The sequence below is a fragment of the Thermobia domestica genome, chromosome 6 (genome assembly GCF_964235325.1).
Source record: "Thermobia domestica chromosome 6, izTheDome1.hap1.1, whole genome shotgun sequence".
Lineage (NCBI taxonomy): Eukaryota > Metazoa > Arthropoda > Insecta > Zygentoma > Lepismatidae > Thermobia > Thermobia domestica.
In genome coordinates, this window is record NC_137459.1 from 155069602 (window position 1) to 155094749 (window position 25148).

The 25148-nt window shown below is 35.4% G+C and overlaps 1 protein-coding gene across 3 annotated transcripts in view; it reads left to right on the top strand.

Moving 5' to 3' along the window:
* Positions 1-25148, top strand: part of LOC145688277 (uncharacterized) — a 56221-nt gene that overhangs the window by 6617 nt on the left and 24456 nt on the right. For 2 of the 3 annotated variants that reach the window (XM_081762273.1, XM_081762275.1), the window contains exons 2-3: positions 15110-15181; positions 20841-20925. In XM_081762273.1, the coding sequence (XP_081618399.1) occupies positions 15110-15181; positions 20841-20925 (157 nt within the window). Of the gene's footprint in view, positions 1-15109; positions 15182-18076; positions 18135-20840; positions 20926-25148 lie in introns of all 3 variants that reach the window. The other variant, XM_081762274.1, reaches the window with a different exon arrangement.

The following is a 25148-nucleotide window of genomic DNA, read 5'->3' on the forward strand; positions in this document are numbered from 1 at the left end:
TATTTTCTATTTCTTAATTGTAACATATTTTCTATTTACATTGTATTCTATGTTATACGTTTATTATTTACATTTTATGTCTTCCCTTTGAAGAGGAGCTTTTGACAATTCAGAGCAGCAGGGACATACACAGGATGCAGGCCTTGGCAATCCAGAGCTTTTGCCCCACGAAATCACTACTTTTTTGTTTGTATATATATATCTAATTTTATAGATGGTGATAGCAGGGGCGGATCCAGGGGAGTGTGTTTGGGGTGATCGCATCCCCCAGAATAGGGAACTTTTTATACTGTTTATTTTAAAAATAAAACATATCCTAAGTATTTTTCATCTTTGTTTTATAAACGTAAATTAAAACCTAAACTAGATAGGCCTTACTTTCTTAAGAAAGTTAATTCTAAAGAAGAGCTCTTTCTCATTTTCTATTTTTTTATTTTCTTTCTTTTCATTCTTTCGTTCTTTCTTTTTTCTTTTCTTTTTTTGCAATCCGCTCTTACCTTGATTTGACTTCGAACGACCACCCCTCCCAAACAATCATCCTGGATCCGCCCCTGGATGATAGACATTTTAGTAAAATATGCCCTCAATCGCTGAAATAAATTCCTGTCAAGCTTTCGATCGCTGAAATAAATTTCTGTCTACGGCCCTGCAAAACAGTGACGATTTTAGGGAGTGATCAGTTAGTAATGCCTCCCTGGAGCAACGACACTTCCCCAGAAGTCATATCTCCGATAATTCAGAATGTGATTTGTGCATTATCACTTTTCACTCTCAGTGTCTTGAAACGCACCAAAAAGGAACTGTTCTGAAGTATTTACTGGTTGTCCCTATGACCCCATTTCAATATGGCCAACCTTGGACATATACACATCTGAAATATCACCTTTTATGTCAGTGATCCCGAAAACTATCCATTCGACACAAATATAGGATATTTTCGATTCTTTATTCCAGTCACCCTCCCATTGTCAACTCGAAGCCAACCAAGGCTTATTTTGGACTTACGCAGCATCCACAGTGTCACTTTTCATCTTTGCACATGAATTCGACACTAATTTCGTTCGTATTTGACTACTTTTACATGTCACCTTCACCTCTTGGTAGGGATTTTTTCAGTATCTCGCCCCCACAACTATGGAGAAATTTCAACCAACTAAGTATAATTATAAATTATCATCTGAAACACAACAGTACGGGTGATCTTTTTCGCAGAGGAATTCGTTAACTACTGTTTCAATATCAATGTATTGGCTTTTTTTGCTGTCCATGCTGAAGATTGCCAAAGGGCTAAACTTCATCTGCACTATTGTGCAATGAATATAGGTTTTAGTGGTTTAATTTACTGAATACTCGCTTAGATGTTGCTCTCGTCACAGAAAAAGTGATATACAGTTATAAAAGAAAAACGAAATGAAATATCTAATTTTTACGTCCCACGTTATGCCGACTATGCTAATGGAGAGAGTAATGGTGAGAAATAAATGAAATTGTTTAATGAAAAAGTGGGAGGAAATGGGAGAAACCCGAGGACACTCATGCACACGGTGTTTGTCCATAATAAAGTTCATTCGGCGTGAGCTGGGATCGAACCAAGGATCCCATGCACCATAGGTAAAGTTATAAAAGAATAGGCGTCTAAACAAATAAGGAACACTACTATCAATGAGAGTTATATAAGATTAGATTTTTAGTTATTTCATTCTAAGTTAAAATTTCAATCAATCTTGTTCTTCATTACTGTTCGAAAACTTAAAGTTGTTGCTGCAAGGACGTGATAAATCTTTTCAGTAGACTTCGCAGTCCCCTCCACAGCTTCTTTTTCATGTAAGGCTAAAGTAGTCTCATTTTAGACATCGAGGAAAAATAGTGGAATTACGAATTTTCAATGGGCCCCGTTTTACTCTGGGCTCCCTCAACGCACTGCCGTTAGTTACGTCACTGTTCAGGATGCATGATGCAGCTTCTGCTTTTAGGAATACTTTCTAAGGCAGTACGAGTTTTTTTTTAACTGCTGTGTGAATTAAGTTGTATTTGCTAGAAGTGTCGGTTAAAGGAAACTAAAGATCCTACACTCAAACACAAATAATCTCTTTCGAAACTCTAATGGAAAACGAAACGAATCGTCCTAAACATGTTACGCTTTTGAAGAGAAAAAGAGCAAAGCAGTAGTTGCACATACGCTTAATGGTGTTTCTTGGATACAAATTTATAACTTACAAAAGTCATGTTCACGTCATGGTTTGATAGATGAAAGGTTAGTAAAAGGAATTCTTACGCTGGTGGTCGTGGGTTCGAATCTCTGCTCTTCTTGTTACTTTTTTCTCTTAGCTACACTTAGTTTGTGCATTCCAAACCTCGAAGTTTGGTTTGGATTATTTATGAAAGCAGGTAGAGAATTAATTGTAGTCGAAATTAGTTTCAAATATGAGATTATAATTACATATTTTGTCTTTAACTTATTATCGTATCAATTTTTATATCAAATTTTCCAGTCTTTATTTAATTCATCTTCCGGTGTAATACAATGAACATTTGCAGAGCGACGTCAGTCGGACGAAAGTACTATATTCCATTGTTACTCTAATATACCTAGGTATTTGTTCATATATTTATAAATTGTTTACTAAGTAAAAACTTATGGCGGTCCACATTATGTGTCATATAATAGACCGTACGAAGGCGGACATAGCAGAAGGCGTATTGCAAATATCCCTGGTGATAAAAAGTAGGGGTCTTCTTCACTAGATTCGAACCACTGTTACAGGCGGTTTTGGTTTACATAGCAAGCATAATACCAGGCCACCAAGTCTCGCACGTTAGCCTCTTTATTAATGCAGAACATACTGAGACACTTACATTCACTGGTGTCACGTAATGTATTTCATAAAATTTTGTTAATAAGTGAGTCGAATTAGGTAGCCCTCGAAAGGGCTGATGGTGTTGTGGGCGAGCATTTATTAATAGTGTGTATAGTCCCCTTGGAACTCGATTACAGCTGCCATACGCCGTAGCATTGAATCCACCAGGCGAGAGATATAGCGTTGGGTGCAACAGATCGACCACGCATCTTCAACACGCTCCCAAAGATCATTAGATGTTCATGGAGGTTTGTTAGACCAGGTTTCCCGCAATGTTCTTGCAACAGAGGCCCACATATTTTCAATAGGGTTCAGATCTGCTCCATGAGGAACCCAGTCAACTATTTCGACATCAGGTTGCCTCTGCAACCACGTCTGAACCACATTTGAATTATGTATCGAGCTATTGTCCTGTTGCAAATATAATATGCCGTCACCTACATGAGCTTTTATTTCCGGAAGCGTTTCATCCAGATGTTCCACATACTTGTGGGCGTTTAGGCGACCAGGAATCCTGTAGATTCCTCCGAAATTTGCAGCCTTGCATATCCATGCCCAACAGTGGACAGTTACATGTCCCATTCGACCAGAACGGGAAACGTATTCAGAGGCATACCTTTTTCCAGGGGGGCGGTAAACACGCTTCGGCCCGAAGTTTGCACTGGAAAATATTTTTTCGTCTGTGAAAACGACCTCGTCCCACACACGTGCAATATTTAACTGTGCAAACACCAGTCGGTCAACCATGTGGTCTTCTGTTAGTCGCTCCTTAACAGCTGCCCTGTATGATCTCAAACCAAAGGATTTGAGTCTACGACGGACAGTCGTAACATCGCCTGGGAAATTGGTTTCTCTCGTAACTGTCGGGCAGACATGAAAGGGTGCTCACGGCATTGGGCAATTACACTCTGGTCTTCTTCGGCAGAGGAAACTCTTTGTCGCCCACTTCCTCTTTTACGTCTTACATCTCCTGTTTCCTCATATCTCCTCCACCACCTCCGTGCTGTAGCACGGTTAACGCCATATCTCTCGCCTGCCTCGCTATAGTTCATGCCCGCATGCTCAATTAAAGCAATCACGCTGCTTTTAACAGAAGCTTCGTAGTGAGCCATTTTCACACCAGAAGCAAAATGATAGCTTTGCTTAGGTGTTTGAACGGAACGTGCTTCATGTGACGTCACGTAACAAGGCGGAGTTTCCTCTCATTGCTGTAGACGATATCGTACGCCCTCTGCTGGGTGTTTCGTGACGGAAAAAGTGCTTTTAAGCAGTTCATGGCGACCGCTTTGAAAGCAAATGTAAAGTATGAGAATTAAATTTGTCAAATCTGTAGTTTGGTGTAGAGACAAAACAAAATTGGAAACCAAAGGTTTAAGAACAACTCAGATTATTAATATAAAACGAGTCAAAGATTATTAACTTGTATTATCATACAAGAAATGCGAGAATTTTGAAACAAAGAAAAATAACTTAGAAATTTGCAACTGAAAAAAAAAAAAACTAACTTAAGCACACTAAAGAGTATGAGTAGGGGGATTAATGGGAACGTCAGCAATGAGGCTATAGGTCCCCGTCTCGATTAACGCGAGGGATGGATTTTACCATTTCACTTTGACGGAATAACGTAGAGGATGGAGAGGAGGGGGAAGATACATAACAGCTATAAATATAAAAATAAAAGTGACAATGTTCGGTGGTGAATAACTCTTAAACTACCCAGTCGTTCTCAATCACATTTTGAACATAGATGAAATTCGAACCTGGGAAGCTTTTTGTTATTTCATTTTGATATTAGAACTTGCGGAAGAGGAGGGGAGGGTAAATATATGAAAATGAATAAAACTTATTAACTCTTGAACAATCCGACTGATCCCAATCAATCAAACATTCAATATAGATAAGGTTCGGACCTGGGATGTTTTCATTTTTTGACTTGACGGCACAATGTAGGGGAGGGGAAGGGGGGGGCTATGCAAAAAAATAAAAATAAAAATGCTGTCTTGGTGACTTCATCACGCTTAAACCACCCAACTGATCTTAATCAAATTATCAACATAGATGAGGTTCGGACCTGGAGTGGTTTTTATCATATCCCTTTGATGGTAGAACGTAGGGTAGGAGGAGGGGAGGGGAGATATCTATAAAAATGAATAAAACTTAACTCTGGAACCACCTGACCGATCTCGATCTAATTTTCAACATAGACGACGTTCGGGCCTAGAAACTTTTGTTTTAATATTTTCACTTTGACGGTAGAACATAGGAGAGGATAAGAGAAGGGGAGATTAATATATAAAATTAAATAGAACAACTCTTGAACCATCCAACAGATTTCGATCAAATTTTCAACGAACATGACATTCGGGCCTGGGATAATTTTTGTCATACCGTGCCCCCAACATGGAGAGGGGAGAGGGATACATAAAATCATCGAAAATGACCAATATCAAAGAGTGCTTTAGTAATAGTAAAACCATAACATATTACTATTTTTCTTTAATTTAGCCCAGCGAAATCGGGGTGCGACTTAGATTCGAGGACGTCTTAAGTTCGAGTAGTTATCGAGAAATAATTAAAGATATTAACGTGTTATTGAATTACTTTGCTAATAATAATAATAATAATAACTAATTATTATTATTATTATTAGTATTATTATTATTATTGAAGATTTGACCATTCAAATATTGAAAGATCAAAATATTCAAGTACCTAAAGACAATTAAACGTGTGTCATCGCCGACTAATGATCACCAAAAATTCTAAATTTAAACAAAATATTCACACATGGTTCCGACTTGAGAACCTCCAGATTATTAGCTAGCGCCTTGAGCACAGATCCACGTTCTATATGCGCTAAATGGTATGTTTTAGTATGTTTAAATTAGATTTCCTTGCCTCCAGTTACAAAATTCTAAGTTAGTATTTTTCGTTCTTTCAAAATTTCTTTCGATTTTTTTTAATCATATAAGTCAATAATCTTTGGCATAGTTTATATTAATAACGTGGTTGTTCTTAAACCTTTCGTTCGCTATTTGGTTTCTTCTCCACACCAAACTACAGATATGATACGTTTAATTCTCATACTTGTCATTTGGTTTCAAAGCAGTCACCATTATCTGGTAAAGCAATTTTGTTCGCCACGATTCATGAGTTTTGTAACAAAACACGTCAAGAAATGAGTTAAATGAAGGCTGCAAGAGTTTATATCAAAGTTGAGTATTGTGAGCTAGTGACAAGCATGTAATAACGTCTCGTATTTGAAAATAATGTTAGCTACTTTTAATTCACTAACTGCTATTAGATTTAATTCAAGCTTAAAGAATTGGAATGAACAAACTCAGTGTAGCTTAAAGAAACAAAACGTAAGAAGAACGGACGAGATTCGAACCCTCGACCACCAGTACAAAAATCCTGTTCACTAACTCCTCACCTAACAAGCCATCAACTTCTATAAGTTTGCAAGCAAATTATACCATTATACGTTTGTGCAATCAATGTTTTGCTGTTTTCCTCTTCAAGAACGTAACATGTTTACGACGATTCGTTTCGTTTTCCATTAGAGCTTCTAGAGAGATGATTTGTGTTTGAGTATAGGATCTTTTGTTTCCTTTAACCGACAGTTCTATCAAATACAACTCAATTGAAACAGCTGTAAAAAAAAAAAAAAAAAAAACTAGTACTGTCTTAGAAAGTATTCCTAAAAGGGAGAAACTCCATCGTGCACCCTGAACAGTGACGGGAGTGCGTTGAGCGAGGCCAACAGCAAAATGGGGTATATTGAAGATTCGTAACTCCACTTTGAGGGGTTTTAATTAATTTCGCACTTTTTCCTCAATGTCTAAAATGTAACTACTTAGCCTTAGATGAAAAGGAAGTTGTGAAGGAGCTATAGACTGTGAAGTCTACCGAAAAGATTTATCACGTCCTTGCAGCAACTATTTCCAGCAAAAGGGAATAAGTACATCAGACCTAAGTTTTCAGAAACGCTAAAAAACCTTCCCGAGGCGTATTTGTATTTGTTTCAACACGTGTATAACTGATTAATTGTAGCAAAAGAACTGACAAACTCTTAAGACAAGAAGAAGAATCTTGTATTGTAGCACTGCAATTGGTGAGCAAAGCTTAAAAGTGGAAAAAATATGTTTATGTACTTATTCCCTTTTTCCAATCAGTGGTTCAATTATGAGCTTATATTTTTGAGGTGTTAAAAATAATAATAATAATAAGAAAACTTATTAACTGATAGGTTACGCTGGACTCTTAATTGTGTATATGAAATAATGGAACGTGGGGCTATACAGAGGATTTTGGATTTCTGTTGGCGATCAATTAATCTTTACCCTAGTAGGGAATACTGGTTGGTCCGGATTTCGAACAGTATTGAAGATCAAGATTAATTGAAATTTCAACTTAGAATGAAATAAATAAAAATCTAATCTTATACAACTCTCATTGCTAGTAGTGTTCTGTATTTGTTTAGACGCCTATTCTTTTATAACTTTACCTATGGTGCATGGAGTTGTTGGTTAGATCCCAGCTCGCGCTGAATGAACTTTATTATGGACAAACACCGTGTGCATGAGTTTTCTCGGGTTTCTCCAGTTTCCTCCCACTTTCTTCATTAAACGATTTCATTCGTTTCTCACCATCACTGTCTCCATTAGCGTAGTCGGCATAACGTGGGACGTAAAACTTAAATATTTCGTTTCGTTTTTCTTTTATAACTGTATCTCACTTTTCCTGTGACGAGAGCAACATCTAAGCGAGTATTCAGTGAATTAAACCACTATATTCATAGCACAATAGTACAGAATGAAGTTTACCTCTTTGGCAATCTCCAGCATGCAGAGCAAAAAAAGCCAATACATTGATATTGAAACAGTAGTTAACGAATTCCTCTGCGAAAAAGATCACCCGTACTGTTGTGTTTCAGATGATAATTTATAATTATACTTAGTTGGTTGAAATTTCTCCATAGTTGTGGGGGCGAGATACTGAAAAAATCCCTACCAAGAGGTGAAGGTGACATGTAAAAGTAGTCAAATACGAACGAAATTAGTGTCGAATTCATGTGCAAAGATGAAAAGTGACACTGTGGATGCTGCGTAAGTCCAAAATAAGCCTTGGTTGGCTTCGAGTTGACAATGGGAGGGTGACTGGAATAAAGAATCGAAAATATCCTATATTTGTGTCGAATGGATAGTTTTCGGGATCACTGACATAAAAGGTGATATTTCAGATGTGTATATGTCCAAGGTTGGCCATATTGAAATGGGGTCATAGGGACAACCAGTAAATACTTCAGAACAGTTCCTTTTTGGTGCGTTTCAAGACACTGAGAGTGAAAAGTGATAATGCACAAATCACATTCTGAATTATCGGAGATATGACTTCTGGGGAAGTGTCGTTGCTCCAGGGAGGCATTACTAACTGATCACTCCCTAAAATCGTCACTGTTTTGCAGGGCCGTAGACAGAAATTTATTTCAGCGATCGAAAGCTTGACAGGAATTTATTTCAGCGATTGAGGGCATATTTTACTAAAATGTCTATCATCCAGGGGCGGATCTAGGATGATTGTTTGGGAGGGGCGGTCGTTCGAAGTCAAATCAAGGTAAGAGCGGGTTAAAAAAAAAAAAAAAAATAGAAAAGGAGAAGTAGCTCTTCTGCAGAATTAACTTTCTTAAGAAAATAAGGCCTATCTACTTTAGGTTTTAATTTAAGTTTATAATACAAAGATGAAAAATACTTAAGATATGTTTTATTTTTAAAATAAAAAGTATAAAAAGTTCCCTATTCTGTGGGATGTGATCGCCCGAACGCACTCCCCTGAATCCGCCCCTGCTATCATCATCTCTAAAATTAGATATAATTTACAAAAAAAAAAAAAAAAAAAAAAAGTAGTGATTTCGTGGGGCAAAAGCTCTTGATTGCAAAGGCCTGCATCCTGTGTATGTCCCTGCTGCTCTGAATTGTCAAAAGCTCCTCTTCAAAGGTAAGACAAAATATAAATAATAAACGTGTAACATAGAATACAATATAAATAGAAAATATGTTATAATTAAGAAATAGAAAATAATTATAAAATAAAGTTGAAGAACAATTAAAAAAAACAATAAAACTTGAAAGTAAAATATACTTTTAAAACAATTTTGCATTTATGCAGGGCTACAAACAGTGAGGAGTGCCATGTAAATTTAGTAACAAATATAATATTGGAAAATTATTTCGAATTAAACTAGCTGTGACTACATTACTTCAAAATTGAACTTGTGGAATATACAGTATGAGCGTAGCTCAAATAAAATAATCAATAAGAATGGTCTTGATTGGAAGCTCGGACGATCCACGTAGGAGTAACTTACATTAACCATTCACCTAACCGACAATGACGCACACGGCTTGGCACTACTTTATCAGATGGTTCTATCAAATGTAACTTAATTAAAACAATAGTAACAAATTTTAAAGCTTTAAAAAGTGTCGTGAAGAAGAGGAAGTTCATTTCGCACATTGTAACTAAGTTACAACAGGTTTACGTCCTATCTGAACGGCGCATCCACTGAGTCAACTTTTGGACTATCCCCTTAAGGTAGCTTTCAACGCAGCTAAGGGAAACATATGTGAACGAGTAATAGAATTCTCCGTAGCAGAATGGATAAAGTCATGGTTCGATAACCACAAGGTTCGTGGTTCGAAACCCGTCGCCGAAATCAGATTTTTTAAAATCTTAATTCCGCAGTTCTGAAGATCTTTCTCTCCTTTCGTAATCATCTGATGCTCTAAAAAGAGTTCTCCACATTAATTCGACAACTGCCTAATGTGATCCTCGCAGTTCGAAAACTTCCCTTCTTATCTTTCACAAAATCAGAATTTTCGTCATAATACGAATGCTGTCCGATCATTTTTTCCCCAATTCTAAATCTGTGTATACAAATCATCCCTCTCTGTCTCCATACTTGAATCCCTCTCTCTATCTCTCTCTCAATGTCACCCAGGAAGTCATCTGGCTTGAGATCAAACCTTCGACTCTTGAAACCAAATGTAAGCTCTTTAGCAATGTGCTATCATATTTGGTCTAGGAATTAATTCGTGCGGGTGGACAAGAGATGGCGCAACGAACGGAGCGTCCCACAGTTCCGTGTATCCACACATGTGTTGCAAACCCCTGTCATCGCGTATCGTTCGTAGTATAGGGCAGTGGATTAAAGCGTCAACAACACCAGTTTGTAGTTAAGTGAACATGGCGCAATTTGTGCCTGATAAAGTGTTTTTGCGGGGTGTCCTGCTGCATTACTTTAACATGCAGAAAAGTGCGACTGAAAGTCATCGTATTTTGGTGGAAGTGTATGGTGACCATGCTCTAGATGAGCGAACGTGTCAGAAGTGGTTTGCACGGTTTAGAAGTGGTGATTTCGGCTTGGCAGACCAAGAGCGAGCTGGACAGCCAAAAAAATTTCAAGACGAAGAATTGACAGCATTGCTCGAGCAGGATTCGTGTCAAACGCAGGAACAACTTGCAGCAGCATTAGGCGTTGATCAAACAACAGTCTCCAAACGCTTGAAAGCCATGGGAATGATTCAAAAGATGTCACATTGGGTTCCACATGAATTGAAAGACAGAGACGTTGAAAGACGAAAAACCATTTGCGAATTGCTGCTTCAACGACAGAGCAGAAAGGGGTTTCTGCATCGAATTATTACGGGTGATGAGAAGTGGATCCATTACGAGAACCCTAAACGAAAAAAGGCCTGGGTGAAACCAGGTGAACCAGGTCCATCACAACCAAAACGAGATATTCACTGTGCAAAGGTTATGCTGTGCATATGGTGGGATATGAAAGGTGTGGTGTACTATGAGCTGCTGCAACCGGGTGAAACTATGAATGGAGAACGTTATCGACGACAATTAATGCGTTTGAAGCAAGCTCTGGCCAGAACACGACCAGAATGGGAGAACAGACATGATAAATTTATTGTTCAACATGATAACGCTCGCCCACATGTCGCAAAACCGGTCAAAACCTATTTAGAAAATGTCGGATGGGAAGTTTTACCCCACCCGCCGTATTCACCAGACGTTGCTCCTTCGGACTACTACTTGTTCGATTGCATGAACAACGATTTGATTGGACAGCGGTTTACTTCTTCAGAAGATATCGAAACATGGGTCTCTGACTGGATCGCTTCCAAGGATGAGGACTTCTTTCGCCACGGAATCCGTACATTGCCTGACAGATGGGCGAAAGTGGTGGCTAGCGATGGACAATATTTTTCTTAAGGTATTTATGTATTTTGTGTTTGTACTACAGCTTCAATGTGTGCGTACCAACCGCACGAATTAATTCCTAGACCATAGCTCTATAGGTTTGTTGTTAAAACCGGTGTCTTTTAGACTTTATTCGGGGGGCGGGGGGGGGGAAGGAAGAGATTCTCCGGCGACATAAGATTTTCACTTTTTATTAGTGTATTACTATACATTTGATCAAAAAATACGTATTTATGAAGCTCAAGAGAGGGGGAATTACACCTTCCTGTCCTGCCCAAATGACGCCCCTGAAACATTTGCTTGCACTTACTGAAAAGAAATTCAATGAATCATTGAATAAAACTCGTTTCTGTCCGTAGATATTTTAGAGCTCTTGGCAATTTCCATAGATTTCTTAGGGAGCATCTTACTAGCTTGCACTCTTTAAAGAAAGAAAAGAATGAAACTAAAGATATTTATGAAGCTCTGGGAAGATTGTGTGACTTTCCTTTAATTTAGGCTCTTAAAAATATTTCAGAACAAACGAATGGAAAAGATTGTTTTAAAGCTATAACCTTGTAAACTTGATTCCTGTTTCTTTTTCAGCTGAATGGAAAGAGTGTACTACGTCATACACACTGCTTTAGACAAGGAGAGGTGGAGGACGGGGAGGAGTTGGAATAAATACTAGAAGCAACTAATCGATTGATACATGTATTGCGGGAATGCATAAGAAAACTGGGCAAGAGTTTGTTATTCATTTGGACTTAGAATTTTTGTAACAAATTTTATGCCGCGGACTGTACATAAGTGTTTATAAGTAAGTTATTAAAGCTACAGGTTTTCGTGCACTCCACTGAAGCTCGCACACACTTGCAATTGTTTGTGTCCCACATATGTTTACATGTACACTCATGTCCAAAATTATTGTCGCATATCTATAAATATGTTGTTGTAGGAATATAATTTAGTAACGAATTCGCCCGGGATTTCTTATGATGTTAGTATGTGTATGTTGGGAAAAGACATGTATGTGGTAAATTTCATGTCAAAAGAGCAGTAAATATGAACAATAAAACGAAAATAAAACTTTCTTGTCCATTTAGCAACATTTTTTTTCACTCATTTTAATTTTCGTATTTATAATTCTTTTCCTATGAAATTTACCACAAATATACATTTCCCGATTATATACATAGTATCAGTATTAAAAGTGCCCTCCAAAATCATTATCAAACTATATTCTTACAAGAAGACAGTTATAGATATGCGACAATCATTTTGGACATGAGTGTACAAGACTTTAACTCTGGACAACTTTTAGCCATAGACATTTTAACTGGCAAACTACGAATGTAAAATTGGTACTCAAATGGACCACTCACGAGTCTATGGCTAAAAGTTGCCGAGAGTTAAAGTCTTGTACATGTATACATATGTGGGACACAAACAATTGCAAGTGTGTGCGAGCTTCAGTGGAGTGCATGAAAACCTGTAGCTGTAATGGTAACAAGTTTTATAACTTACTTATAAATACTAATGTACCGGAAAATGATTCATCTCATGAGGATTCAAAAGACTAAAGAAATATGTAATTTTGCGCAGATTTGATATGATAATGTAGAATATTATTATAGTTATGCTTGTTTCCAGTAATTAGTAAGTGTTTAATGAAGTTCGATGTAATATTCTCATAAATTACATACAAATAGAGTTATTGAGGTTTCTGCAAAAACATTTTTTAAAGTGATTATTGAGAAAATACAGACCATTTGTGACTTTAGAAATACCATTTAGGTGTACAATGATGATATCAATCACCCTATATGACACCTATAAATGGTGTTTGCCCTCACTTAAGACATCTTTACATATGTTCTTACCTTATTTATATTTTCTGCTTTTTCATTATGGCAAGATAAACATTTTTTTTTAAAGAAATAAGGAATCATTTTCAACGACCGGTGGAAATACTGCACACAAATAGAGTTGAAAAATCTGAATCAACCTGAATATCAACTATAAATGGATTTTAATACTATAAAAGACATCTCTACTTATCTCAAAATGTTGTGATCTTTAACGCACGGTCGTATCAAGTGACCGGAGATCTAGACATGATCATGACAGTGCTCAAGCAAGAAGGGTGAGAACTGTTCTTCAAATATTGGGAAAAAATCAGCTTTTATCTCGGAAAGAAAACCTTTATTGACTGACGTGAGCTGAAATTCAATGGTACTATTCGGAGCATCAGCATTCGAATCAAAGTGCACTTTCCTTCAAACTTACCTCGCTGTACGGCTATTTTTGGAAGTAAACCTAACAATATTGGAAAGATAATTTAATGCTCTACAAATTTAATTAGGGGTGTTCTTTCCATATTCAACTCATTGGAGAGATACAGGTCAAAAAGAAAAATATTAAGGACAAAATATGTCAGTTTTTAATGTTTAAGTTAAATTTTCCGAAAACCTTTTGGGTCTATCTAAAGCAGGAATAAACAAATTTGTAAAGCACACCTTAGAGATAAAACCGGAAAAAGAAATTCATTAATATCTTGATTAGTTTCGTAGGTATGGCCTTTTATTTGAAACGCTCATTTTTTAGCTTCAGTAGAGGTGGAGGGGGTAGAGACCTGCACGGGCCGAATTTTTCGGCCCGAGCCCAATCCAGCCCGATAAGTTTTAAAATTCTTGGCCCGGCCCTGGCCCCATAAATTTTTTAAAAGTTTTTGGACCGATATATATATATATATATATATATATATTTCTTTTTAAATTTAGCTCGAGCCCCAATCTTTCTCAAGATTTAATATTAAACTTGACCTAACCATCAGAAACAGTTTCTAAACTCTGGTTCACAACCTGACGCTTGCCTCCCGAATGATACCATTGCCTCCTAGAACTTTGCCTGTCATCGAGAGAACAAAAACTCCATTTCCTGTAACAAAAATCTAACTTAATTCATTTTTAGCATAAAGTGAAGATGGCAATATTGTTTAGCGACAGGCAAAACTTTCCCATCCCTTCTTGTCATATTTTGTGTTGAGTGAAGGTCAAGGTCGGAGCTCAATTTACCGCGCAATGCCTGCAATCCTCTATAGTGAAGTTGGAACCGCTAAGCAACATAAACTATAAATAGCTATTGCATTCTTTGTAACATTTTTCACGGGCATACTTCTTCAACGTTTGGCTTTATTCCAATTATCGTTTAACGAAAGTCAATGATTGTTAAATAATTGCAATTAATCGGCTCCAGCCCGGCCCGACCTGAAGAGAAATCAGTGTCGGCCCTCCCAAGCTCGGTCCCGCCCAAAGTAATAACAGAGTCTGCCGGGCTTCGGGCCGAGCCCGGCCCGTGCAGGTCTGTAGATGTTTGGTGTACGGGGAAACCTTCCGCTTGCATCAAGCGACCGGCGGTCTAGAAATGATCAGGATAGTGGACTTGATGATTTAGGACCACCGGTTGCTGTTACTCTCTCGGGTTGAACGAAACTTAATAACCACGTGTTCTGCCTCCCGACTAAAAACTGTATCACGTATTTTTAATGAATATTTTGTGTACCGAGGAGCATACGCCCAACTTAAATTCCCATATTGAGTGCTTTCTGATAAAAGAAAGAGAAATTTAAATAATTTAGTTTTTATTTATTTATTTATTTATTTATTTATTTTTTTTAAGGTGCGGAGTTCTCAAAATCGCTGAAACATGTATCTTCTTACTTTTAATTTAGATTTTATACACCTCCACCTTAAGCTAATTTTCCGATTGGGCATTTTCTGAATAAAGGAAGAGCAATTTGAATATTACAGAAATGATCCTTTCCAACCGTAAGAGCGGAATTTTTAGAAACATTTGTTTCACTATTCTTAATTAAGAAATGTATTTACCGACTTTCGTAGAGACAAAAACATGTAATGTCACATTTAGTTTTCAGTGTTGCCAAGAGTGTTGCAGTATTACAAGCATTTTATTACATATGTAATTTTTTATGTTCTTAGGTCTCCGAAAGATGTGGAGGGTCAACAAACTGATAACTCCGGCAGGAAGGAGGCTCAGGTGGCTCGTCCAGGGTAAGAATTTCCTATTTACATGTTTTTTCACTTTAGGTTTAATCAGTATTAGGTCAGTTACAAAACTGAAAATATTCGCGTTAATTGGCTCTAGTTTTATTTTTTTTCCCCTGCACTTTGCGTTTCATTTCATTGAAAACTTCAAAATGTTTATATTTACACTGAGTGCTTACTGAACTGCGACCACTTCTCCACATAAGAAAATGTGCCCAGCAGCCAAGCTGATTCATTTCTTCTTACAATTCCTTTTAGTACATTCTTAGAAATTACTACAACCATTTTCTTGTTTGATATGAACATCGTGTGAGTTCTTTATCTTAAATTTTGGTGCTTAAACTTTGTATCCGTCTGATTCGTTAGTGCATCTAACTATTTTTCCAAAGACTTTTTTATCATCAAGGTTCTTTTGAGAATGTTTGGTACGTGCACATAAACCAGTACCGAATACTTTCAGATTTACGTTATCCAATTTTCGCCCACACGAAAATGTTTGAAATAACCCGGGTTTTTCTAAAAGAAACTGAATCACCTGGGCTCATATGGGTTTTTCGGGTTTAATTGGGTTTTTTGATATATTTTAATGTCTTTGGGGTAAAAGTGTGGTTTATATTTCAAGATTGTCATTGTTACAACTCGCAACAATTTTCTATTCACTGCTGATTTTTTCAAAAAAAGTGGCCGCCATTTTGAAATTTTACATTGGGTCCTCGAGAAAATCTATACAGCAAATTTAGAATCTCTCGCGCTTCTACCCTTAAATTTTCAACTTAAAAGTCCGAAAATTGCACCCTGTATCGTGGATATTCGCTGTTTTGAAAAATGCCCGCCATTTTGAAATGTTTTCGTTGGATCGCAGCCAAAATATACCCAGCTAATTTAGTGTGTCTCGTGCTACTTTGAAAATTTCAACTTAAAAGACCTAAAATTGCGCTTTGCAGCGTGGATACCAGCTACTTTGAAAAAATAATGGCCCCCGTTTTTAAATTTTACATTGATATGCCGCCAAAATCTGTACAGAAATTTAGTGTGTCTTGTGTTTGTACCCTGAAAATTTAAATTTAAAAGACCGAAAGTTGTACCCTGTAGTATGTATGATGCAGGCAGACAAATGAACAAATTTAGATCGAATCATTCCTGAAGCCTCAGTGATGTTCATCAAATATGAATACCAAATATATATTAATTTTTAAAACAAAGATATAATTCATGTTTCATAAAATAAATTTTGAAAATGTCTTATGTCAAATAAATATTTTCAAGCGTAAAATAAATGTTTTATTGTTCAAGTTCACTTCCGATACTTTGTGCGTTCAATTGCTGGAATTTCGCGAGCACTTGTTGAAAGACGGTTCTTTCTCGAAATTAATTTAAAATAATTAACAAAGATATAATTCATATTTTATAAAGTTCATATTTTATAAAGTAAGTGTTTTAAAAGTCTTAAATGAAATTAAATATCTGCAAGCGTAAAATAAATAGTTTTATTGTTGAAGTATTCACTTCTGATCTTTGTGTGTTCAATTGCTGGAATTTCCCGAGCACTTCTTTCACGACTTTTTTTTTTTCTTTCTTGAAAAATGCAACTTTCTTTACTGCATATCGAAACTTCAACTAGTACGAAAGTTTGAATTGATCACTTGAAATAGTAAGCGTTACGTAGTCTTCGGAACTCCGAACGTTAAGCTTCTTAAATTTGACAAGAATTTTTACGCTATTTCTGGGTTGATTCTACAGAATGCTTATTTGAAAAGTAGCAACAAATGACTGAACTAAATTGTTGTTGGAAAACCAAATTTTACTGAAGAATGCTTGTGTTACCATCAAAGGTAAGAAATAATACTAATAGTTTTACTAATGTATTTACATGTTTACTGGTAGTACGGAACCTATGGCCTTAAACCCGTCAAACGTGTGAAGGATAACGTCCTTTAGTGTCGGCGAGCACACTATTCACTGAAAGTATTTTCTAAAATATAAAATTGCATATTTTACTTCAAATAGGCAATAAGCATAATCCATACATTAATTTGTTCTGTAATTATCTCAAGCTAAGGTAAGTTTTATTATTATTATTCATTCAGTTCATTCAGATCTTTATAAAGGTCTTATGTTGAATGTTGTATGCCTTGACGTAAAAGCATCTAATTCGCTCAAGGAAAGTCCAAAATCTGATAAATATCGCTTTCAGGTTAACAAAAAGCTCAAAAGCGCAGGTGGGTTTTAAGATTTTTTTTTTTCCAGGTAGGTCCAACCCGAAAAAGTCCGTCGGCTTTTTTTCGGGCTGGGCCCACTTGGGCAAACCCTGCCACATGACAGCTCCATGGGATGCTTATTTACAATAATTGGTTTCGTAAAATTTAACAATATTCTGCTGTTTCACACACTTGATACCATAAGTTACTAGATATTTCATTCTTTTTCTTCTTCTTCTTCTTCTTCTTTAGAAACTTCAACCACAGGCATAAGCTAATGAATATGACAGATTAATGGTGCAAGTTAAATTTAGTATCTTAAAGAAGTGAAAACATGCAGTTATGATCCTGCGGTTTGAAACATGTAATATAAAGTTAGCATAGCACAAAAAAAAAAAAAAAAAAAAAAAGTTTCAAATGATCAAGTTATTTTTTGCTCAGTTCTTTCTATCTGTGTTCTCGGGATCTGAATATTGATTATATACTATCTGAATTTATTGAACTAACTTTACTTAAGACCAGGCCTTTATGTTGAGCCTATTACACAATATCAAGTAAGGAGTAAGCTACATTAATTGTAAGCTTCAAAATGTAGCAATTACTGCTGTGTAATCTTAGTATTTCGATATTGAAGATTGGGATCACTTAATGTGATAACACTGTTTCTTAATCAGTGAAGATGTTTTTTGCAATTTATTTGCAGTGTGTGCCCACGTCCATTTTTATCTACAGGCATAATTTCAATCAAGGACCCTATGACCGTAAGTTACAAAGTCTCTGTTGTTGTGATGCTTTGGGCATGCATTGTGTTTTGGTTTCGTAGAATAGCATGTGTTTTTGAGGTGATGGTTTCGCTTTATTTAATAATAGCTTTTGCAAGATTTCCTTTTTTTCCCCTTTAAGGGATATGTAAAGACAGATTTAAGTAGCTCGGTGGTATCATGTAAAGAAAAGTTTTTTATTAAAAGTTCCTGTAATTACGTGAATATTGTGATATTTCTCATCTGAATATAATTTTTTTAAACTAAAACCGAGAACGAAAAACAGCTTGTCTGACCTTGTGAAAGGAACAGTACGCAAGATAAGGAACAGTATGCAAGATGGTATTTTAAGTATAAGTCAAAAATAGTTACTTAAAACAATTCCAAGATTATTATTTAAAGAAAAGAAAAACACAATTTCCTTTAAGCCAAAAAAGACAAATGTAGAATGTGTTTTCGAAACTCTAAAATAGACTTCAAGATAGTATATAAACCAACAGTTTTACACACTTGGTATCAAAAAACATCGAACATCAATGATCGCTCGTCATTCAACGATCTAACCTTCTCTGGACGTCAGGACGCTAAGCTTTGTAGCGTGTTCCAGCCAGCAACTATGGGAGGACTAAACAGACTGTGAGTATGCTTGGTGCACATCATATTACATGACTTAAGCTGTGTTAAAGAGAGCACTTAATCAAGTGAACGCTCGAGAGAACTCAAGGACTGTTTCCTTGTGATATGAACTCCGTACCACTATACTACGCACATCTTGTTGTAATTCTGCATGATATTGTTTGTACTGTATCGTTTATGTAAATTTATGATGATGTTGGTTAAATATATTCTTTTGGGTATATTTTAATAAAATTACTCTCATATATGACATAACTCGTTTCTTATGTCATAACACGCATCCTGTAAGTTATACATAAATTTAGCACCTATAATTATATTTTAATTCTATAAATCTCATGAAAACGTGACATTCAAGCATCATTTTAGTGGTATAGTGCACAGAAGACGACTTATAAATTAGCAGTCAATTAATCTTTAATTCGGACCACAGTACTAAATTTTTCGCTCTAATTTCTTAAATTAAGTCCTGCTGCAGTGACTACTTACACCTTTATGAAACATGATCAAATTATAATAGGCTATTTTAGAATACTAAAAAGGACTCCCCCCCCGCCCCCCCCGAATACTTCTTGTGGATTTCTAGTGAGAAATGATATATGCCATATTTTTGAACTGTTACTGAGATATTAATAAAATTGCCTGAACAATCATTGAGATCTTCTGAAAAAGCGAAGCCTCAAGAACAAACTACCCCAAATGGATACGTTTCAGGAGACATAGCTTACACGACATCATAGTGGTGTTAATGAGAATAATTTGCTAATATGAAGAAAACAGCTTGAGCGATTTTTGAGAAAACTGACCGAAATAAACTCATTCCGAAGAATAAACTACTACTTGTAAGTTTTTTCCAGGAGAAATAGCTTACTAATATTTATACAGTTGTTTATGAAGTATTTGTTTACGAAATATGAATAAACTCGACCGAGCAGTTCTTGAAAAAATCACCTGATAAAATCTCACCCCAACCTGTATTGTATTTGTGTGTTGTGTTATTAAATAACAACACAGATACATCCGGAAGAGGGATACTCAATTATTATTAAGGTTTCCCCCTGTACCAATTACAATGAATCAGGTCTGTCTAATGAAAAATATTACACCTGTTAGTTCATTATTATTCGAAATTTAATGAGTTGGAGTTAATACAATTTTCGTTTAAAGGATAATTTCAGGAATTAATTATTGTGAGAGAAAATTTGTGTATATTTTACTATATATGTGTATAAACGTTTCTACAAAAATTAACGATACAAAAATAAAAATCCAACTACAAGCATAAATACAACAATGTTTTCTCAATAGAAGATACCATTCCTCATTAATACAGTAATTTATATCCTTCACAGATTATAATAATATAATTCCGTTGTGCTTCGGTGGGTCACTCGCACGGGTTATGAACCACAAATATGTCATGATACAACAGACAAAAATTCACGTAAAGGTATAGAAAGTTTGATTCTAAAAAAAGTGCCAATTTAGCGAGCAAAAGACTAGTTAAAGCAATTAGCTAAATAATATAGAAGGGTTATATACTTCGGTTTTCTATTGGATCACGTAGGGCATATGGTCGAACTAATCCGTCTAATGCCGACACAAAGTTACAGATAAAGAGTTTATAGAACTTCACGTACACTCATGTCCAAAATTATTGTCGCATGTCTATAAATATGTTGTTGTAGAAAAATAATTTGATAACGATTTCGCTCGGTATTTCTTACAATGTTAGTATGTGTATAATCGGCAAAGGCATGTATGTGGCAGATTTCATGTCAAAAGAGCAGTAAATAAGAACAATATAACGAAAAAATATTTTCTTGTCCACTTAGCAACATTTTGTGTTACTCATTCTAATTTTCGTATTTATAATTATTTTCCTATGAAATTTACCACAGACATACATTTCCCGATTATAGACATAGTATCAGTATTAGAAGTACCCTGCAAAATCATTATCAAATTATATTCTTACAAGAAGACAGTTATAGATATGCGACAATTATTTTGGACATGTGTGTACATACCTGATTTCTAATGCGTACAGTGTTTTGTTTTCTTTTCTAGCTTCCAAAGTGCGTGGTAAAAAGCAGAGGGGCACCAAGAAATCCACGGCCAAAGCAGAACTTGAGAATCGCAAGAAAGTGTCGAGGTATGAATCTAATGAGTGTCTTTGTGTGGACTTTTAGAGAAGGTAGTTGTGCTCCTTTATTAGTACTATTGTTATATTAGTAACTACTTGAAACGTCGGTTCTTCGCATGAGAGGAATAAGTTTCTTTAAATATGATTTAATCTACTCACTGAGCAAAACAATACGTTTATTGTAAAAATTATTAACGTATAATAGTTTCGTCAACTATCCACTTGGCTTCATCAGACACTATCTAATGATAGTGTCTGATATGAAGCCAAGTTATGACATGAATATGAAGATAATTGTCTGGTGCAGCCAAGAGGATAGTTATCGAAACTGTTACACGTTAATAATTTTTACAATAAACGAATTGTTTTGCTGAACGAGAAGCTTAAATCATATTTAAGTCTACTGAAAGTAAAGTTTGTACGATCCGCAGCAAAAAAAAAAAAAAAAAAAAAAAAACCTGCAACATGAGCATGTAAGTTTATTGTGAAACTACGCCTAACAGCGCAGGGAATCATCATAACGTCCAAGTGTCACGAATCACGCCAGGAGAAACCTCGGCGTCCTCCCCTGCACATTTATTTTGGAGCAAAAGACTTCGTCGTTTCACAATGAACTTACATGCTCATGTTGCAGGTTTTTTGCTGCGGACTGTACAATGGAAAATATTACAATAACTCTATGGAAAATATTTTAAAAGTATATTTGCAAACACTTCTCCCCCCTTCCTAACGGTATTTATTTGAATTAAAGTTAAATAAAATAAAGCTCAGCTTGACCCAAGTGCTAACAATGTTCAAAAATGCATTTCATACTGCACAGTTACTTTTTTTTCTCGAAAAAATTAAACATTTTTCCCCTCTTAACATACTTATTTCAATCAGTCAATTTATAGAAGTCCAAATCAACCAAATTTTAATTATGTTCAAAAATTAATTTTTAATTGTTCAAACGTTTCCTCATTTTGGTCATCTTATGAATACAAAATATGAAATAAAAATATATTAAATAATTGGCTCCTAACCTCCTTTACAAGCAGAATGTTCGAGAATACTGGAGCACGTGACCACTTACTAAAAGAGTTTGAATACCTAGTTTCATCTCCCTAACATGAAAGTCTCATCAGATACTCAATTGTTGGCGTGCATGTTTAACTTCCCCTTCCCTTAAGATACACATTTTAATGAAAATGACATGATAAAATCTCGCGTTCCCACACCATATTCATCTGGTAGTTTGAGGTGCTTTTCAGGTGTTTACACTATTTTGATAAATGTATTGTTGAAATAAAATTAAATCTTTCAGTTTAACGTGACACGATTATGTCCTTTAGGCAAAGAAGACGGATGACTAAAGCAAGAGAATGATGATGGAAGAATTGATGGAATAAGAATGTGGAAGGAAACCGCAGTATACCGAGAGAACCCACGGACACGATGTTGTCCATTACAAAGTTACTTGGGGGAGGATCGGACCAGGACCCCACGCACTAGAGGTAACCGCTCTACCAATGATCCACCGCGCCCCCCTTAAAGTTGTTATTAAACTTAGAGATGATTAGGTCCAAACTATTCAGTTCATTTAATATTGAAAAAAAAAAGCATAATTTGTTGGTCGGGAATTTAGATTGAGTATCTTCCTGATATATAATCAGTGTCATCGGTGTACTTATCTAGAAAATATATTATAATTCGGTAACTTCAGGATTTCAGATTAGAAATTGTTAAAAATGATAGTCGCTAAAACAGTCCTAATCTTACTGCTTAAAAATGTTAGACGGTTGTGATTTATGGTTCAATCAAACGGAGAAGTGTATGACAGTTATCCTAAGCAAAGAACAGTACCGGAAAATAACTGAAGCAAATTAAAAAAGAAATAAATTATATTAGCGCCAAATATCCATCGTAGGAAACTAGCAAATAAGTACAATACATTATTATCGATCCATTGTTGATTGACTAACGAAGAAGGAAAATACGGTTTTTGGTTTCCATCCCATCTTTACCAATTGTCTGTGATCTGCCCAAGATACATAATTCTAGTGTCCATGTTCACCCAACGTTTATGATCGCAATCACCGTGTTTATCTGTTAGGAAAATGGTTAACAAAATGTTCATTTACTGACAGTACGTCATTCAGTATGCCGTTGATAATAGCACCAGGATTGATTTTGTGTGAACCATGTAAAACTGGCCATAGGCGCCAGTGATTTGTATACATCCGTAGCATTTGTTTGAGAAGTCGTCTTTTGATTTACTTTTTTTTTTTTTTAAACCAGCATTATCAAGAAAAACGGTTCCCCCTTTATAGTGAATATTGTTTGAAATGGTTTTGAATCGTAATTTCTAGAATTGCCAGAGTTACAATACATTCGCTGTATGTCGACAACATTCTGATCTTATATCAGTAAAATGCAGAACTACAACTTCAGCAAACTACACTGCATCCACTGTGGTTCACAATTGAACATGAAACAAGTGAGAATTTATTTGTTTCAATTTGATTTTTTTTAACCTTACGATTTCTAGACTTAGTGACAAATAAATCACTAGTTTATAGAAACATGTCTTTCAGCACACACTGTTGAGGTAAAATTCAAAAGCTTGAGGAATTTCTTTATAAGAGAAATCAAGTTCACATTATTTAATCATGAGTTACAAGGCAGAATAGAGTACTTTCTTTGCTTCGGCCAAATGAAGGTTACAAGATCGAAACATTATACAAATTGTTAGGTTGGATATAGCAATAATAATAATAATAATAATAATAATAATAATAATAATAATAATAATAATAATAATAAAAATAAAAAATAAATAAATAAATAAATAAATAAATAAATAGCAAGTGATACTGAAGGAAATTCATTTGTACAAAAAAGGAAAAATAAAGAAATTGTATTATTTCCATCACTCAAACAGCTCCTGCATAAGTACTATTTTAATGTTTCTTCTTTAAATAAATAAAATAGAAACTACTTTGTAGAATCTGACTCCTTTTGCAGGCAGCTGCGATGAAAGTTACGTAAGTATGACGAAAAAAATGTCAAAACTAGGTTAAAAGAATACATCGTTATACTAAAAGCAAAACTCTTACTTCTAGTTTATCAGAACGCTTCCAAAGAACTATCTACGAGGTCAGTCGCGTTACTGTGTCTTACAATGGGGAGGGGGTAGAAAGAGTAAGACAGGAAGAGAGAAATTCAAAAGATATTCTTTATTAATAGCCATAAATGCAAGTTCAATTTAGGCATGGTAGTTTAAAATTCAAATTCTTTATTTATTGCAAAAAAAAAAAAAAAAAAGAAAAAAAAAGAAAAAGAAAAAAAGCCAAGTACTAGGCACTTTCAACCCAAAACTACTCCCATGTGTTCTCAGTAATGGTCATGATTCAATGTTCCCCCCCCCCTTTTTTTTTTACACTGTTGGTATCAGTCAAAATACTAAGGTTTTCCTTGATTTCTTTCATTATAGAACACAATTTTTTTAATTTTTTTTTTAGTTTGTTTAGTTTGATGATATTGTGATTTTTAGTTACAAAATTGCTTTTATGATTTTCATTATCCCTGATCTCTAAATGCTGGAAGTTACTTAAATGAAGTTAATAGAAATTCTGAACAAGCATTTAGAAAATGCCTTCTGATTGTTCTGCTGATATTAAAGTCATTGATTTTTAGAAACAAGTACCGAGTTTTCAACTTTTAAAATTGACTTCTTACATGATGCAGATGCGAGAATCTTAGAAATTTGTACTATTTCTACGAATGTGAGAACTAAAGTAGGGCTGCACAAGCCAGTATGCTTGTTTGTTGAGTCAGCTTAAGTGATGTACTCACCATTTGCCTCACAATAGTACGAATAGCTCGTGGCTTATTAGTTGACTTCGGATCGATATGCACTAAAAAACGGCAAAATGTGCATGCAAATATGCGCTAAAAATCACGAAAATATGCACTGAAAATATGCAAATATTCACTAAAAAGAATAAATATGCACCATTCAAAAGTAAAGTTAAATGAGGAATATTATTTTCTGTAGAGAAAAAAAGGTGTATTGCATGAACTACATATACTTGGTGTATAACTATGATGCATTCATGCTACAATACACAGCTATGTAGTTTCCGGTATTTTCTGACAAAAACCTGTATTTGTCAGTCAAAACATTACTGTACGTGGAAAATGTTACTTCCGTGTCACGGGTTGTTAAGGGATAGTATTTCAAAGAAGCATTG